The sequence below is a fragment of the Hyposmocoma kahamanoa genome, unplaced genomic scaffold, assembly GCF_003589595.1.
Source record: "Hyposmocoma kahamanoa isolate Upper Pololo Valley unplaced genomic scaffold, ASM358959v1 224, whole genome shotgun sequence".
Taxonomy (NCBI): Eukaryota; Metazoa; Arthropoda; class Insecta; order Lepidoptera; family Cosmopterigidae; genus Hyposmocoma; species Hyposmocoma kahamanoa.
In genome coordinates, this window is record NW_020653743.1 from 3191955 (window position 1) to 3212199 (window position 20245).

General features: G+C 34.7%; 1 protein-coding gene across 1 annotated transcript in view; it reads left to right on the forward strand.

Annotated features, from left to right (window-relative positions):
* Positions 1-12420, forward strand: part of LOC113228128 (protein-methionine sulfoxide oxidase mical3a) — a 34197-nt gene extending 21777 nt beyond the window's left edge. Inside the window, exons 10-16 of the mRNA XM_026461308.1 lie at positions 1089-1201; positions 2241-2396; positions 3078-3243; positions 4009-4178; positions 4809-4954; positions 7594-7675; positions 8833-12420. Of these exons, the coding sequence (XP_026317093.1) occupies positions 1089-1201; positions 2241-2396; positions 3078-3243; positions 4009-4178; positions 4809-4954; positions 7594-7675; positions 8833-8835 (836 nt within the window). The 3' untranslated portion in view covers positions 8836-12420. The remainder of the gene's footprint in view (positions 1-1088; positions 1202-2240; positions 2397-3077; positions 3244-4008; positions 4179-4808; positions 4955-7593; positions 7676-8832) is intronic.
* The last annotated feature ends 7825 nt before the right edge of the window (positions 12421-20245 follow it).

Genomic DNA, 20245 nt, shown 5'->3' on the forward strand with positions numbered 1-20245 from the left:
GACACCCATTGAGGACACCGGTTAATTGTTTCGAACTCGGGCTGGCCAATCGGAGAGTGGTTGTCACAGTAATGATATGGCAGAATAGTTTTCAAACAAACGACATTTCGTCTCTATTTCTGGTTACATACTCGATGCTTTAGCCGGACATTTGCACTTGTGTTGTATATTTTATCATATGGTTAATTTCGAACAATTGGCCACGTCTTTGCGAATATTTCTGTATTTATGAAGACGGCAGTCGAACAGCGCGTCAACTGCGCCGCCATCTGCAAGGCGAAATAGTTTGCGTAGGCGGCAATCGATCCTCTGTAAAGACCATTACGCTGACAATAAAGGTATCAAACATCAACTGGTCTGCAACAATGTAATTGCCGACCTTGTTAGACACGGAAGGAATAAACCAATGGGAGTGCCTGGGCCTCGCTTACTAACTTACTATCAGAACCGCAGTCCCCAAAACTCGCATTGATAATTTGAAACGCTATGAAATCTTGATAATGATTGGTCGTATTTACTAATTTAAAAAAAAAACAACGAATTCTGGACTGTAAATAATAATTTGAACTTTACCTTTGAAATTTCAATACCTATTATTGCAAGTTGCAACGTTTTGATTTTATATTGTAATTTCATTCAATGTACTGCCCTCTAGCAGTTAATAGCTGAACGATGACGAATACGAGATGTTTACTTAATTGTCCAAAAAAGAAGCGTCCATATTGCAACGGTACATGGTTTACTTTCGTTTCTTGTAACAATAAAAAAATATTACGGTAAACAGAAAATTGAAAATTTATTAAAATTTTATTTAAAATAAACCTTAACGATGATATGAAACACCGCCATGGATAATATCACTATCAATGTTTGCACTCCAAAGTAGCAAAATAATGCATTTTTCTACGATTTTCCGAGTTTTTGCGCGAAATTATTGGCCACAATGTACAAAGCGAAAATGGAAGACTGAACTTAAGTATGTGGAACTTCGCGTACAGTTGGCACACGTGCCACGCAAACTAAGCACTTCTACTGTATTTATTGTTCTTAAACAATAATACTATATTCCACATATGTTGCTTTTCCAGGCATTGGAAAGAAATCGCGATCAATCTTCCTGGAACTGGATGCTAATGCTAAAAATTTGACGATGTCGCCCACCTCGCCGCCGCCACAGCAGCCGCCTAAGAGGAAAGAGATTGTAAGTAATATTATCTCTTACAACAGTGCATCTGTTTACTTGTTGTAGATCTATTTTTATTATATACTAGCCTGAACCTATGAGCTGTTCTACAAGTCTGGTTGCCTCGTATAGATTTTAATTCTATAATATTAATATTGTTCGTTTTTAATGTTTAAGTTTACTCAATGTCAGAATGTTTTACCAGAATGGTATTCTTTTATATTTTGTGAAATTACTCCACTAGTTTGTTATAATTATTAATACAAAGATCGAACACTGAGGAAAAAACCTTAGATCCATTTGAATTCGAACCAATGTGTTCCATCAAATCTATTTCTTCATTCAGCCAGGTACCTATACAGCTATCAACAGCTGACTAGAAAAGATCTGCTCTTTTGTGTTGAGGTCGTACGTAAATCATTAATAATATTAGTCTAATATTAATACAAAGAAAAATGCCTTCGATCTGACGGGACATAATATTCATTAAAATCAAAATTACAATTCATAAGGCGACATCTCTTGTCAGCCTCTGGAGTGAAAAAACTTTCATAGTTTTCTCATAGGTGGCGCTACAAAGCCATTAAAACCAATAAAAATCAGAGATATTATTATTTGGAAATTTGTAAGGTGTTCTGACTCGATCTGTGGCTCAGTTGGTAGAGCAGTTGCCATAGATTGGTATACAGGCGCGGATTTGCTTCCATCTTTGTACTAATAATTATAACAAACCAATGGAGTCATTCCACAAGAAATAAATTAATATCGTGGTGGTAAAATATCATGATATTCAAGATATAAAGTTAATATAGATTTCTCACAGATGGCGCTACATTTTGTGAAAAATTTGTAAAGTCCGCTACCGCTTATTCGTACCGTGGCTTGGTTGGCGAAGCGTCTGACACGGTTTACTGGATGGCGTTGGTTCGAATTCAGTCGAATCGAGATTTTTTCTAAGTGTATTAATAATTATAACAGACTAGTGGATTACTTTCACCAAAATAATTAAATGTCATGGTGGTCAAACGTAAAATTAATAGTAATTATTCTTATTCAGCCATTCGTTCCAAAAGACGTCGTCCGCGCCGAGGACAAAGTGGAGGACGTCCGGATCGAAACTGCGGATATATCAGACCGGTTTCGCTTCTTCGAGACGTACAAGCCGGAGGCCACACGCAAGGAGTTCCGCATGACGCCGCCTAGGCAGATTCAGGTGCTTTAGTTCAATAGTTCATAATTCATTTATTTGTGAATAAGTAGTTTAATTGGTTTTTTAAATAGCATAAGGGCGCATTTATTCAACACGAATTTAATCGCGCTAAGCCCACGCGGTCGCCGCGCGGTTGTATTATTCAGAGGAATTTAAACGTTGTTGCCTAGTAAATAGAATTCAGATTCGCAATTAATGTACATGAAGGCGTGGTAACTGGGCGCTCAGGCTTTTCTCAGACCCGAGTACTTTCAGTTAATTATTTAAATTTACATTACAAAAATACTTTTATGCATGAAGTTACTTTTTCAAGCTTTCAAACAAAGTTGGTCATAACGACTTGGCTTTAAAGTTCCTGATGGTGCATTCGAACGTATACGGCAGTATCATAGATGTAAAGTGATGAAACAGTCAGTATTCGAAGGTCTTTAAATATAAATAATAAAAATATGTGTTGCAGCTATCTGTTATCTTCAATCGACAAATTGCTCCAATATAAGTACTAATATCTGGTTTCTTGAGGTCAAATTATGTGAAAGATTGTTTCTTTCTCAACCATTCCGGGTGGTTCAATATTCATAGTAACCAATTGAAACTTGAATGATCCTGTTTAAGACATAGTTTGACTGGTGTGTGCTAGTGGAAAGGCGTGACTAAAATAGCTATTTTGTGGCATCATCGCAGCGCCCGAAATCTCCCTCGCCGGAAGTGTACCACGACCCCTGCGTGGTACGCAGCGCGGAACCGGCCGTGGACACAAGCTTCGCGGCCGACCGCCACACGGCCTCCAGGATGATCTCCGTCTTCAGGCAGATGGAGGAAAAGCAGCATAAGCCCGAGGAAACTCATGGTACGTGCTGCTGTCCAGTAACTAAAACGCGGCTTAGTGATAATTGCTCAAATATCCGTTTTCAATAGCATAAGTTAGAGTTCAAAATTTTCTATTTGAAAACAATTAGTTAACGTGTATATCGACCCCTCCCACGTAAATATAGTATCGTACGTCAAAATTGCCAAGTTTGCAGGGGAGCCTTTTAAAGTTCTGAATTCACTGAAATAAGCATAACACGTTACTTTAGATTTCTCACTTTTATTCGGCAAATCTCGTTGAGTATCATAAAATCCTAGATATCGGTTAGATGATCTATTAGATGATCACTCTATGTGAGTAACAAGCCTTGCCGAATGAAACGGAGAACTTTAAAACACTCCCATGTAAACTTGGCAATTTCGACATACGATACTTTACGTAGGAGGCGTCGATATATCGGAACTTACCTTAAAATAGAATACCCTAAACAATATCAGTATAATATTACTGAGTGAAGAACTAGATTTCTCACAGATGGCGACAACAAGCACATACAAATATTCGTAAGGTCCGCTATTTCGTTCCGTGGCTTAGTTGGCATAGTGTCTGGCACGGTTTGCTGGAAGACGTTGGTTCGAATCCAGCTGGATCAAAGGAATTTTTCTACGTGTTCGATTTTTGCATATATCCCGCCCGCGTTTTAGTTAGAGACATGCTGGTTCTGTTCAATAGATGGCGCCATGTGTGATATAAATCGAGATTGCTAAAAAAATATTATGTCCGTCATAATTCCGTCTTTTGCAGGTCCCAAACCCCTGAAGCGCTTCACTCCCCCTCCCCCCGGCGAGACCAACCACCGCGGTGATTCTTCCGAGGAGGAGTATTCCTCTGAAGAGGAATACGAAGAGGACAGTGAGGACGAACGCAGAAGGCTCTATATCGAAGCTAGAGAGAGGGACGAGGCTCTTAAACAGGTGCATAGTAGTAAAATAAGTTTTAAAAGATAGCAGTAATCACAGGTTCCCAAACTTTTTAGCTCACCGCACGCTTAGGCAAGATAAAAAAAGTTTCAGCGCCTTGGCGTTGAGATGTCTTCACGCATTAACTGTCATGTAGTGGAAACCGACGTCATACAGCCGTGACCGACTGCATGCAATCAATCTGTTACCAACCTTACTTGGATTACGTATTAAATTTGCTTACCGCAAATTTGAATGTAATAACGACCTCCGTGGCGAAGAGCTTGCATACCAATTTTCATGTCTGAGGTGCCGGGTGGTCCCATGGCACTCGCGATACAGGTTTTACCTAGAGCAGGGCTATGTGTGAGTGCGTTAAAAACAAAAGAAAAAGATGCTTGACATTTTTAAAATATCATGCCTTTTTAAATGTAAATAACAGATTTCAACTTCTTACATACATTTAAATTTACTCAGGTGACAAATAAAGTTTGAAACTTAAAACGATACGAAGAAACGATTTGCCCGATTTTTAATTGCATAAATAATTTTTAATCAATCAAACATTGTTTCGGCTTAAGGCATTTAAATTCGGGAGTGTTTAACTTATTTCTTTATTAAAGCAAATTATTGTTTTGAACCCAGGCACAGCAGCTGGCACGCACCAAAAGCTTCCGCGACCGCTTCGAGAACTGGTCCGAGTCTGAACAGAGGGAGCCTCGACAGAACGTCGTCATCGATCGGCAGTACGAAGACGATGACGGCGAGTCGCAGCTTGAGACAGCCAAGAGGTAATCCACCAGCTAGCTAGCAATTACCTACCTACTACTATGTAGCTCTGGCACAGAGGTTCCCAAAGTTTTTTATTTTGTAGACCCCCTGCCTTTTTAATGTGTTCTAATCAGGGATCGGAATAGCGATACTGCGGACATTGGATTTTTTTCACGATTGTCCTAATTAAATATTGTCATATCACATTTTGCCATAAGTATAATAGTTTAGTAGGAAAAAAAATAAAATGTGTATTTTTTATATGGACTATACCTTTACTACCCCATCGTTACAAAGTCTTAGTCGATCCTGTCTTGGAATGACTACAGACGTATTATTAGACCTATCTTCTATAGACTTGCACACTAAACGCGCGCCCAAACAAACAAAGCGTTACTGCATTCCGGTTTTAAGGGGTAAGGTGCTGGTGAAATTACAGCCTCGTTAGTCCTGTCACTTGGCATAATAAAAAAAATCATTTATCCTACCGAATATATCCCCATATCTTCTTGGCTGTGAAATGTTGACTTTGTAGGTAATTTATACGTCTAGTATAAGAAACATACATGATATTACATGGTATTATCTGTGTAATATGGATTATTCAATTTATGGAGTGCCAAGATTTTGGTCACGACCTGCCTCATTTTGTTTATTTACAATCAGGTTGCATTGACCCTAAATACATACTTTGGAGACTTTCCTTCATAATATTGTAAGAAAACACTAATTTCTTTAAACGTATGGGCTGCGGCGTGCGACGCAACGCGGGCCTCGAAAATGTTTGTTTTTTTTTTCTTCGGCCAAAATTCTTCGTTCATAAAGGTTGACAGATGTTACTCTCGTCACAAATGAATTAAAATCTCATTGTGGTGGCACCCGAACCGCTCGACCCCGCAGGGTAGCATTGGCTTTCACTCTTTTTTTAACCGACTTCAAAAAAGGAGGAGGTTCTCAATTCGACTGTATGTTCTTTTTTTTGTATGTATGTTACGCGATAACTCCGGTATTTGTGAACCGATTTTCATGATTCATTTTTTGTTGGAAAGGGGGTACTTCCATAGTCGTCCCATTTCATTTTGAAGAAAATCATCCACCTTTAAGGGTGGCTGTTCACGCATGAAGATTCATTTTTATAAATAGCGCCTAACTTTAATTTAGGAGCAATTATTTTAATGGTTGATTTTGCTATTTCTCCAATTCAAGGCGTTTTTCTCTAAATATACTTTAAGTAGTGAGAACCGATTATTATTATCTCCAATGTCCTGTATAGTGGCGAACTGGGGGATATTTCAATAAAACTTAGCAAATAGACGTAATTCCACGTACTTTGGAGGTCGGTTTTTTTAGTACTCTGTACTGAGATTATTTGCCTTGTAAATTAGAGTGGCGTCTTAGGGCGTGTGTCCACTTTAAGAAAAGTCGCCGGGTCTATGCAAGAATTCGTGTCGTTTCTACCTTACCTATTTCTGCCGCCAAGCAGTAACGTTAGCATTATTGTTCCGGTTTTAAAGGGTAAGGGTGCTGGTGAAGTTACAGGCACATGGGACTTGTCAACTTATGTCTCAGGGTCACGGGCGCAGAGGTAGTGCTGCTCAGATCTCTTTTTTTTTTTTTTTTATTAGGTTCACAAAACTGGATACAATTCAGATAGAAGCTAAGTGATTTCTTAGGCTAATGACATGATGAGAATGTATCCTACTAGATGTGAACACAACATGCAAGACGGGTCAGATTAAATAACTATAAAGACATTACGTTACAAAATAATTAACACTAAATTAAATTAATAAAATCTATAAAAGACATTTTCTAATTGAATTCCTAGCCGAGACCACAGAACCAGAAAAAATGTCAAATTCAAATCTGATACCGTTGTAAGAAGAGCACATGCGATACAGCGGATCTTTGCAATTTAAAGCTCTGAGTGGCACTGTAATTGTCAAGGACTATAGCTACCTATATCCTTATATCCGTGCGCCTGATGGTAGCTTACCATCAGGTGCACGACTTGTTCGTCCCGTCACTTGATATTATAAAAAAAAACGACACTGCGTCGGCGCCGGACAAGAAAAAAATCTTGCCTATGTATGGGGCAAGATGAGGTGCATTGTCAGTAAACGAATGTTTATGCGCGTGGACGGGTGTTGCTTAGCAGTCAACATATACAAGAACATATTTCTTCCCACAGTCGGTAGTAAAATGACAGCTACCTGGAAGACTCGTTATATATATATATATATATATATATACACTGACACATTTTACCCTACATACGTCTCTCCGAAAGCAGTCGTATCGTGTACATACTCATTATTTTCTCACGACAGATTCGACATGTTTTCGTGGCTAGATCCGATAAAGTTCTTGTCGACTATTCTCATCTTTTCTATAGCAGACACGTAGAATTTCTTAGCGTATACACGCGCCCTTAGATGTCCATGGACCACAGTTTAAGAAACCTTGGCCTAAAACCTTATGTATAAACTATTATTTCTTGCCAGTTTCAGAAAATAACCCCTATATTCGCCCTTCACACAGAACTGAATGAGCTAGTTATAAATAGCTTTATATGACGACTTCAAACGTAATTTCTGTAACAATTAAATAAAAACGTTGCATTTGTGACAGGTTTACATTATAGTTATTTGCTTTTCAGTTTGCGCGCAAAATTCGAGAGCATGAAGGTTCAACAAAGTAACGTGCAGAAATCTGCTGTACCCAAAGTTAACAGATTTGTGGTAAGTCAAGTTTTATGTTTGTATTGTTATTCCAGGTCTGTAGTTTCAGCCTGTGCCTGCTCTGTCGTCAAATTCTTAATTTTTCGATTGTTGTTATAGAGTATTATCATTCTAATCAAACAAAATTTTACTGAGTATACAGTAGACTAAATTGGAAAACTAAAAACGATAAAGGTAATAAAAAAAAAACAATGCAACACACTCGTAGATCCGCATTAGGGAAACCCTGTATAGCAGGTGCCATGGACACATGGACAACCATGGACAACTAAAACAAAAAAAAAGCAGTAAAAACTGTGAAATATTGTATAGTCTGTCTTTTTTGAAAATGGAGTAAAATGACAGTTACTTGCGCTAAAGGGTTGCCCGCTTGCAAGCAGCTAGTGCTTGTAGTCGACAAAATAGTCCATCATACGTCTATCTCTTGGGCACAAGTTCATTTGAATTATTGGTTTTTACATACATACACTAAATTTAGAAGTATGTGTATTAAAAATAAAGGAGACTTTTAAAATGTGTAAGACTAAATATTTATTTTTGTACTAATAGACCAACTGTTAAAATAGGAATAAAGAATACAATAACGCAATTATAATCTATAGGCTCATCTCTTTCGCACTACGTCATAAAAATGACAAGGACATAAGATGGAGGCACAAGGTTAAGTGGGCGTTTACAAACGTTGAAATAGTCCGGCCTCGTGCATAAAGGTTTTTATACATTACCATAATATTTTTTTCAACAATCTCACATTTTCCATCAATGAATGTCGTAAACTGAGTCACAGAGTAAGAAGGTATATTATATTGCCATTATGAACGCGGCTTTAGTGACTTATCTCTAACCAATCACGTGCGGCTCTGTTTTCTCAGTACTAGGTCGCTAACTTGAATGGACTATAGTAATCATTAGAACATTCACAATTTTGTTGTTTTTGGCAAAATTGTACCTACTTTCACAATCTATCGATAAAAATGTCGATAACTTCTACATGTAAATTTTACGAAAAGTCACAACCCTGCAAATGCCACTTTACTGCATCTTCAAAAAAGACAGACAAACCAACCTGCTCCGGCTGCTGCTGCTCAAATCCGGCGAGGTGCAAACAGTGATTACAACCAGAGAATTTCTTCTAATAGAGCTGCATTTCTTTCCAGTGACGGCGCAGCACTTGGCGCAAGAATACCAAAGCATTGTTTTAACCCGTTTTTTTTTCACTGTAAAGTTATGTCTATATACTCTAGTTGGTAAGACCAGGTTGTAACCGTTTCTGTATTTGACTATTTAATTAACTATTATTAGACAAAATTAAAAGATTAATTATATATATTTTACATTGGATAGATAACTTGATTATAGACTTTTTTTCTTCGGTATTGTCTATGTTAGTAAGTTTTTTTTGTTAGTTTTGTCTGGCACGCTGCTTTCGGCGATCACTGTTGTCCTTTTTTACTCTTTGACATCCTCGATAGTCCAAGATTTGCACTATGGGTGCTGTATGAGAAGTTCCAGATTCGATTCCCGGTAAAACCAATTTGGGTGATGAACTTTTCTAAATTGTTTTGATCTGGTTGTTTCGAGTATAATGAATTCCGTTGTTCTGGTACTTGGATATTCCCTAGTTTGATACCGGGTTATTGGCGTGGTTGTTTGCTGAGTAAGAACTTGGCGTTCAAAAAATATCAGATACACATACAGAGTACTAAAAAAACCGACCTCAAAAGTCATTCATCCCCTAGTTTGCCACCCTTCGAGGTGGAATATTTTCTTCAAATGTAAATGGGACCACTACTGAGGTACTCCTCCTTTTTTGTAGTCGGTTAAAAATAAACAATCTACACTGAAGAAATAGATACGGTAAACAAAGTTAAACAACCAAAAAAAGATCTGCCAAGCACAGAAAAATTCGTAAGGTCCGCAGGTTCGTTCCGTGGCTTAATTGGCATAGCGTCTGGCACGATTTGCTAGAAGACGTTGGTTCGAATCCAGCTGGATCGAAGGATTTTTTTATAAGTGTAGTAGTAACTTTTATAAGTGAGGAATTTCAAAGAAAATTGAATATTATGGTGTTGAAACATTCCGTCATTCAATGAAGTGTTAATTACAAACACTCTACACTTATCGCTCTTATAATGAATGTAACCACACTAAAGACGAGCTACTAACTTATCTATTTCTGCTGCCGCCAAGCAATAATGCTGGCATTGCTGCGTTCCAGTGCTGGTGTGATTACAATGGATTACAGGCACCTGTGACTTGTCAGCTTTGTGTCACAGGGTTACGGGCGCAGTGGCAGTGTCAGTGCAAATCTTAAAATCTATCTATCCAATGTATTTTTTGTTCTATATTTAATTTCTATTACAGTTCTTTTATCTGTCTTATTACTCTCAGAGCTTGTTGAACTGGAACCTATTTTTAAGTATATACAACGAACAGAATAAGTTGATCCTCGCCGTATTGCAAAATATTAAACAAGGCATTTCTTGAATTGCTCGTGTAGAAGAATAATCTCACAGTATACTGAATGGTTGTACAAGTCAAAGCCAGTTTAAGTTGACATCAGGGACGCGTCACGCTGGGGACTGTTGGTAAAATTCTTATTCTGATCAAAGATCCTGGTTTTTGCCACACTACAAAATTAATAACAAATTACTTCGTGCAAGAAACCATTTTTTTAATCTTTTATCTATATGACCGTTAAATATGGAAGTGACTAAGAAAAATCCCATACAGCCAAGTCGTCTGCTCGTTTCTTTCAGAGCACTGCGTGTGTGTTATTTTTGTTTTGTTTTAAAAGGGTCTATGGTTAGTTCATTATTATTGTTATTTAATTATTAAGTTAAAAAGATGGACAAATAATTAGGAAAAAAAATTCCAAAAATTACTGAATGATACCAATAAATATATTCTCAGTTATAAACGGATAATTAAATGTTATGCATAAATAAAAATAATCACATTATTTCTTAAGCGGAATTTTCCCGCTTTTCAGTAATCTATTTTTGTAAACATATTTGCATAATTTCCTTACATTTTTTGAGAAAAGGTCTATACATACCTCGGCGGGAACGTAAATGTCCCTGGCTCTAATTTTCCGACCTCGGTTTTACCTCGTATTTTCAACCAACTGGTACAGTAATTTCAAGCTCCGAAAGTAACTCTTTACATTTAACAGAATTGTAGGCAATTAAATTAATAATTTTAAATGTGTATTTATGTATGTTTAGGACGTAATAGTGACTGCATTTGCGCGAGTGCCTTATAATGTGCAATTGAAAAAAAAGTTTTTTACTGACATAGTGTTAGGTTTCAATAAGATATGTGTTCATATCTTATGTGAGCTCTCTAAAATGTTGGAAATTGATAAACTTCAACCAAACTTAGTAAAAACAAACTACAATTGTCTAATATTAAGATTTCTTGTAAAGTCCTAGCTTTGGAAGTAATTCAAATAATTACCATTGAGAAATTCTGAATTTCGAAAAAACTCGCATAGCGAAGCTTGGATTTTATTAATTTATACTGTATTATTAACCAGTTCTATTATTTTCAATTTGATATTTCATAAATAATATAATTTTAAATACACTGGTTTATTTGTAACCTACTAACAACCTCACAGGCCAATATTATTATTATTTTCCATGAATTTTTACGAAACATAAAGAAACTTACGAAAAATAAACTTTTCAGTATTTGGTGTACTATCTGACACTTTCTAGATCTGCATTGAAAGGTAAGAAGTTCAAATGTGCAAGCCTCCTCCCCGACGTGCGTTTTGCATCGTACCATTTACCGCACAGAGTTATCACCGTTTAGAACGAGTAAAATCCGATGAATTATTAAAAGACATGGAACAAAAGTTGTTTATGATACTTGTAATATAGGTTTGCGATTTTGCCAGTGTTTTACAAATAACCATGTGTAATAATGACATCCTGTTTATTTACTGAGTTTGTAAAGAAGCCGTAATCGTATTGTTACATAAAAAATAGAAAAACTGAATACTGATCTTGCCATTGAACTAAAAAATTAAATAATTAAATTTAAAATTTATTTTATTCTCTAGTGCCATTATTAATTCATCATTATTTCGCTTTTATTTATCAATTATATTTACACAACAAAAAAATACACACGCCAGCACGTTTAGTGGAACATTAGTAAAAAAGTACCAAAATAATGCAATATGTTTTCGTAACACTGCCCGGTTATTTTACTTTTTTTATTTTATGACTAAGTTGAAAATTAAAAAATTGTCGACTGTGATTTTTTCATTCATTTTCTTTTAATTTTGTTTTTCGAGCTGTAAGTGGTGTTACGTTCTTGCAAATTTAGTAAAAAGTTTATTTAGCTATATAAATTTTGATAATCCATTTTCTGTTTAAATTTTTCCGTTCAATTTCCAACAGTTCTTGCTTTGCCACAAAGTGTAAAAGAATGCATTTTGTTTAATTTCCATTTTTTTTTTCAATATAGGCTGTACTAAGACGATATGTTTAAAGACGTTAATTGAATTGATACTTTATATCGAATATCCTATTTATTTAAATATAAACGTTACTGTTTTATATTCTCATTTTTTTGTTCCGCTAAATGTGCCAGCATGTGTACTTATTGTAGTTTTAGCATGTTATAAAATCATTTTTATTCTAGTTAATTTTATGATCTGACTGAGAATCGTCTATATTTATTTGTTTGTACTTAAAAAGTTATTTTGTCCTTTTTTCATTATTTATAATGTACCTTGAAACTTTGGTCTAAGTAAATAAATAATAAACAATTTATTTTTGTTTTATTGCTTTCTCGAGCATATCAAATTACATAAACCAGTCCTCAACTCCCTAAGCTTATACAACTTTTCATTCGTCAAAATCTAATTGCATTTTTGAAAGCGATATAACTTAACTGTAATTTCCACAAGTCCTTATAGAATTTGAATTTGTAAAACCGGAGAAATATTTTGTGGAGAAGTATTATGTGGATTGGACCCTTTTTGCTTACCAATCGCACGTAAAACATCCAATTGCATGTAAAAGGTCTAGACTAAACAACTGGAAACCTACTACATGCTTAAGACGCAGTAACGGGAATTTTTGTGAATGCTCCAGCATTCTCGTGAACGCGCGCGCTCTCGCGTAGCAAATTTCGCTTCTGTTCCGCAGTAATGTAAATTGAGCCAAACCAATATCAATTTTAAGCCAAGTCCCAGACAGGTTGGTTGGTTGAGTTTGGTTTTGAAGGAGTAGGGCTAGCCCGACAAGGCGAGGCTTGCGCGAGAGCGACATAAAGCGTGAGATCTCTAGGCGAGAATAGCAGTATGTAGCAATAGTTACAGTAACATAATTTTTTACTAATTAGTTCTTACACTTTTCGATTGTTGATCGATTGTGAATTGAAATAGTTAATAATCTACTAGTTACTAATTCTTGATCAAACTTAGTAAATAAGATTCATTCTTATGAAATTAGTAACTGGATCTATTGGTACTAAATATGTAATAAGAACGCTTTTTTTACAGTTCGGAGGCACTTTTTTAGACACCGAATATTTAATATTAATTGCAAAATTAGTAAAATACTATATTCGATTATTTCTCGGCAAAGACGACTAAATAAAAAATCGATTTGATTTTTTTTTATCGTGCTGGGTGTATACTTCGTAGCTTCAAGCTCGACTCCCTCGTGATAGTGGGTTGAAATAAAAACACCAAAATTCTATTTATAATCTAGTTATTATTTTCAAAAAAAATATGGGATACGTGAAATAATAAATTAACTACATAAACAGATAAACATTTCAATCACAATCGTGTCTTTACGTCGTTTGTAACAGTGGTACAACTTGAGTCTAATAATTGGAAATAACCAAGACACGAACTAAATTTGTAACATAAAAGTTTGGTAATAATATTAAGTTTTAGGAATATTTTGCTTATCAAAGTTTACCTTAAGCAGTTTGCCAGATAAATTACTTAAATTAAGCCGTGGCTACATTCATTCATTGTTAGTGCGTAGTCACACAAGCGGCATACCAACTGCAGATAATTTTTTTTAATGTAAAATAGACATACGCTTCGTTACAGGTTTGTGTTTGAGAAATATAGATACTGGTACACTACCGGTATCCATTTCATTAATTTGCCGTATGCATTAAAAAGGAGAAAACAAGGCGCTTCATGCTAATGGATGGTATATCAGTGACAGGCATGGCTTAATACCGTTACAAAAAAAAAATGTATTTATACTTGTACTCTCCATTTCGATACCCGAGTACCAATGGAAAACTGATATGTGGTTGCCGCAGGCCTTGTTACGGATATAAAATACACGTGTTATACTGGTATTTTTTTATTTCGGTACCTGAATATCGGTATCAATGGAAAACCGGTATATTTATACCGATACCATAAGGTATGTGAAACTATTTCTTGAAAAAACAGGTATAATTTATACCGGTAGCATCTAAATATCGGTACGATATTCCAAGCCCTGGATGCAAGGATGGAGTGCCCCAGACTTTCCGATAAGAAGAACAGTGAAGGACAATTGCAAAAAAAAATAATTGAAAAGCAAATCGTTAGTATCATTAACGTAGGAATCACAACGATACTTCGGGGAAGAAAGGACGTAAGTACCAAATAAAAAAATAATTTATAACGTCAATTTTTGGCGAAAAATTAAACTTTGAATACCATAGACTGAACGTGCATGAAAATTGTATTAATCCACATTAAAGCTGATTTTTTATTAAATTTACTTTCTTTCTTCTCTGAAGTATCGATAATAATACATAAAATGTAAATACTTAAGTGTGTTTTAGATATACGGAATTATTATCAAAAGTCTTATTACAAAATCGCATCACATTCATAAAACGTGAAAACAATTCATAAAAATTATAAACGAAAATTTGGTTTTGTTTACAATTTTGTCGTTTACCTTATTATTCGCAAACTGTATTGGCTTTAATACAATTATACAATATTATAACGTGGACATAAAGCAGACTCAGAATAAAAAGAATGTAATTATGCAGAAGACACGATCTTGTGTATAAAGGAGAATTTTCACATTTTGGTATATCAAAAATCGTAGAAATGTATTTTATGTATATTGTTTTAAATTTTACAATGTAGAAAAGAATGTACAAAATCACGTTAGACTGGATAATTTCAATGGAACTTTTCGACGATTTTTTTTATTCATAGAAAACTCACTCGACTCTCGAAGAACGATCATGGAGTAAGGGTCACTCCTCCCTTGTGGGTGTAATAACTTTTTTTTAAATAAACGTAAAGAGGAGATTTTGCAGGCATGTTCATCATCATCTTACCAGATAATATTTTACCTTCGTATACCTGCAATTTCCCCTAGCATTGGCTTTTATAACATAATTTCTAGACTGCATAAGAAAAGCACCCAAGGGCACGGGAGCCAAGTGGCAGGGGTGAAGAAACCAATAAGCTAACTATTCAAGGTTAGGAATTTTGAGATATAGCAATTTGTAAGTCGTCGTTACCAATTCATATTAATGCTCACTGCTGTGCACGGATCCTTTCTAAAAAGAGGATTTTTTACCATATGCCCACGACTCTGGCCTAATACGGGTTGGTGACTTCAAGTCTTCAGATTTCACTAAGGCAAATGTGCAAGCGATAATCACTAGACTGCACATCGATACTTCTGGGAAGAAAACGTGTAAAAGTTTCTTCACAAAGATCTTTATGAATGTTTTGGTGCATATCTTTTTAATTTTTATACCTATTGCTAAGTTAAAATTTCATTTTTTTGACGAAAAGTATTTCTGCGACTAAACCGAAGGAAAGGCTTGAAAATTTAATTTAAATCTATAAATAATTTTTAATAAAATTGACTTTTACGCCATTTAACATAAAGTATCGACATGATTAGAAGTCAGAGGATGGGGAACTCAGGATTTTTTACACAGGAGAAAACATTCTCCTAATTAGGCTATCGGTGCTGTTTTAAGTAGCTATAAAGTTTTGGTAAACTAACTCCAGCACCAGTGTACTTTACGCTTCATAAAATTATACCCTAATCAGGCGCGAAACTGTGATACTGTGGGGAAGAAGAACGTAACAACCAAACTTGGAAGTTTCATAATAGATTTGGAACCAATTTGTTAAACATTCTTGTTGTTCTCTTACAAGAAGAATGAAAATGTACGTCTTACGTTTACGTAAAAACGCCTTTATTTGCGAATAACAAAATTTTGAATAGATAGATTGAAAGAGCAGGAATTTGAATTGGCGTTTGCTATATTTTTTGTAAAGATAATTCATTTCATCAAATCTATTATTATTATTTATATAAAGAAAATTCCTTTGATCCAACTGGATTCGAAACAGATAGCTCAGTCGGTAAGAGCTATAGCCACGGTGTGGCAACAGAACTTGGTTCACGTCTACTCAGATCGAAGGTGTTTTTATATGTTTTGTTCTTCTATCGTATCAATAATAATATCAATAATTCACCATTGATGAAATTAATTGGTTTTTATACTCCTTCCTCAACTCTGTCCGACCGATTTTATCTCTCCGACCCAGTGTTGCCGTACTAAATTATCTGCCAATTGAAATTTAAATTGAGGTTTAAATGGAAGCCAGTGTTACCACACTACTATATCTCAAACATGTTTCTGGAAAATTGAATTCGTCACGCAACATTTCAAATTATATGATGAATAAAAATTAAACATAACAAAAATGTACACGATTGTCTCTATTGAAAAAGATTCACGTACACTTATAAGAACAACAAGTCTATTATAACATTTTGCGCTAACTGTCTTGTTTAAAAAGATTGAAGTTGTTTTTTTGCATTATTAAACAAGGTTTTTAGGATAACATTGAACTTGGATAATGTCTTCTACACATTGAACATCGGAAACTACGAATGTTTACGAACGCTCTATTTATAACAATCGAATGAAACTGATTTTTCGTAAAATTTCGCGAAACTTGCAATTTTTTTTATGTAGTGAAGTTTTGTCAATAGTGTTTCGGGCTCCATAGGTCACTACCGGTATCTTCCGCTTTCATTATCAATAGCAAAAAAAACAAGTTGAATTCGTATTTTTTAACGTGTGGTCGAAATATGTCAAAACGCCTATTTTGGGTCTCACTTTATCTTAAGAGCCGCTTACCTACTTACCTTAGACCATTCCATTTTTTTCTCTAGGCTACTTACCGTCCATGCGATATAATTACTTCAAAGACATTGAACAAGACAAAGACACAAATTTTTTTTTTGGTACTGATTTTTTTTTCATTGATTAAAAGGTAAAGGCACTAGTGAGCTATACAGCCAAGACTGAGAGTAATTACTTTCTTGGGTCACATTACAAATTTATATATTCGATAGTGCTTCTCACAAAATAAAATAAAATTGCATAACATTTTTTATTTATCAGGCGATCTGGTAAAGGGCGCGGGATGCAAAACCCTTGAAAACATTAAACAAGTTTTTTATTTAAATGTCATGAAATATATCAGTTACGCAAAATTCGGAAATATTCCCGGTTTCCGTGAATCCCGATATTCAATGTTTATGCACTACATCTTGTACACAAAAAATTCATTATGTTTTTCTGGTATTTTCACCTTTAAATGAAAATGGTAATTAATTATTAAATTGGATTATGTATTGTATCGTCGTAAGACAAAATTTTCACCAAAACATGTAGCTAAATAAATGTTTTCTTGTTATCGAAAATTGTAGAAAAATACATAACAAATAAGCTAAAAAATTATTTATTCATTATAAATAATGCAAAAACACAATCTCAACACAGGGTCAGGCAAGTGGGTGCTATTATATAACTATTATTTTTACTATAAAATATTAATAATACTGGTTCTAAAGTAAACATACTGTACAAGGACAACGAACAAGATTGACCTAGGATTACAACAATTTGTTTTGTGCAATTTTGAGCCATATTATGATAACAATAACTGCTCTTTTGCGTTTGCTATTATATTCAGAATGCAGCTCACAGGACCATAAGGTAATCGGATATCCAAAGGCAGTGTCTATACTTATATCATTACGACAAATCAAATTTCAGATGTATAGATTGTAAGTTTGAACTAGGAATTATATGTTATTTTTAAACCATAATAAGGGCTATTTTAAATTTTTTTTTTGAAAACTTAATTTAATTTTTTTTTAATAATAATATTACGTGACGGCACAAACAAGTCGTGCGCCTGATGGTAAGCTACACGTCTATTCATAACAGTTGCAGTGCCACTCAGAGCTTTAAATCGCAAAGATCTGAGACATAATTTGATAAGTTCCATGTGCCTGTAATTTCACCAGCACCCTTACCCTTTAAAGCCGGAACACAGTAATGCTGACATTACTGCTTGGCAGCAAAAATAGGTAATGTGGCAGTACTACTCTGGATGAACTCTTTCCCAAGAAGCTCTACTGCTACTAAATTTTTTTTTGTATGGAGGACACAGCATTTAGTCGCTCAACACCGGTTTTCAGCCTGCCCTTAACTTACTTTCAAGTTTGTATACAAAATGTTACTTGTTCTGATCGCTAAAGACTACATTTTGCTATTTTTTCGTTATATTTTTCATTACACTTTCAACAGTCGCTGCTACCAGCATATAATTTTTTCTACAATATTAATAATGATACATATTTATTTTATATTCGGATGCTATTTTCATGCATAAACAACATATAATAATTCTTTTTTTTAACATGAAAACATCATCCAAATATAAAATAATTATTGTACTTTATTATCATTTAGTAATATTGCAGAAAAATAATTAAATGTGGGTTACATCACTTTAACGCTGATAGCCTCAAAATTAATTACAACTAAGGCAAATTGTACGGTGCACATCGTTTATTTTACCCTTAAATATGTAGCTTCAAAATTCCGGTGATGTCCTGAAAACTACAAAAATTATTTTCTCGGAGTTAAAACTTGATTTTTTTTGTGGAATTTGTCTATATTTGCGGCTAGGTTCAAAGCAAGTTGCAACCCCTAATAACATATAAAAAAAAAACCAGCAAAAAATAAACTAAAAACTGACTAATTGGCGACTTACTCGCAGCCTATAAATGCCAGCGCGGCCAAAAAATGTTTGTAATAAGTTGTTGTTGCTGTGTAACTTGGCTGCAACGATTTAGTCACTAGAATTTTATTATCAAAAAATACCAAATTCGGGACATAAACTTTGATCGATATTTTCTCCAAAACTATTGTAGTTGAGACTCACGGGAGTTTTACTCATGCATTCGGTATGAAACGTTTTCTCTAATTCTTTTGTTAACAGGTACATGTCCGGTTTTAAGGGTAAAAAAAAACAGTGTGCGGTGCCCGAAGCGATCACAAGAAAAATAACATAAAAAGTTATTTTATAGCAGTGTTTCAATTACACAGGTCGAGGATACGGTGCATAGACACTGCTTGCCAAAATGATACAAGTATACACAGCACTAGACAAGTGTCTTGGTAAACGCAGTTGTGGATCAAATGGTCCGATTTAGTCATTATAATTCCTTATAACTTTAACATAAAATATATTTTCGCAATTCAATATTATTGTAATCATACGTCAAAAAAGGCTATAAATTACTAGGCCTCAATCACATTGTCATATAAAGAGCTATGATGATACATCCATATTCTAAAAATATATATTTGCAGATTTCAGGGCGTTGTCACACGAGCTGCGTTCCCACTCGTCGATGTAGTCGCGCCACCCGCCTCTCGTGTGACTACGCACTTAAGTCTACAGTTCAAACGACGATGAAGTTTTTGGTTATCTATGGTCAGATGATCACAGTTCTATCATAAAAATGATGGAATTGAGAAAACGCGAATTGAAAATTGATAAAAATTACTCAATGGAACCAACAAATTTATATTCTCGTTTATAAGTGGATAACTAAAGACCTACCGCGTTACTGAGTCGGTCCCTGAGGTAGATGCGCGGTGCGGGAGAAGTGACAGTTTACGTAACAGTGATGTCGCGCTGCACACTGGATAATGTCAACAAGATTTTTCTGGCAATATTCAATAGCTAGTCGATTCGAAGATCTATAACAAACTTCCGATTGAAATAAGGAACTGCAATAATGTTAGGCAGTTCAACACAATGTTATTTAATTACCTCAATGAAATGACATTCTACAATATTAGACGCTTCATTTAAAATTGACATTGTATATTGTTTAGATTGTTTTTAATTTTTGACATTTAGTTTATTTTAGTATTGTGACTGATATTATTTTATTGTATAATATACAAATTATTGCATGAGTGTGTATATAAAAAAATTAAACTGCGTATACTGCAAGGCGGATCACAGTGATTTTATATGAACTTTTTGTAACACCACAAAGAAATAAATGAATTTGAAGAAAGTGCCTACCAATTTAATCAATTGTTGTTATGTAAAACGACAATAAAAAAAACTATTTCATTGATAATTGAAATGAATAGACAAATCTTTTGTCATTTTTTTTTCAATCAACTTGTTATTGAATATCGTCAGAAAAATCTTGTTGAAATTAT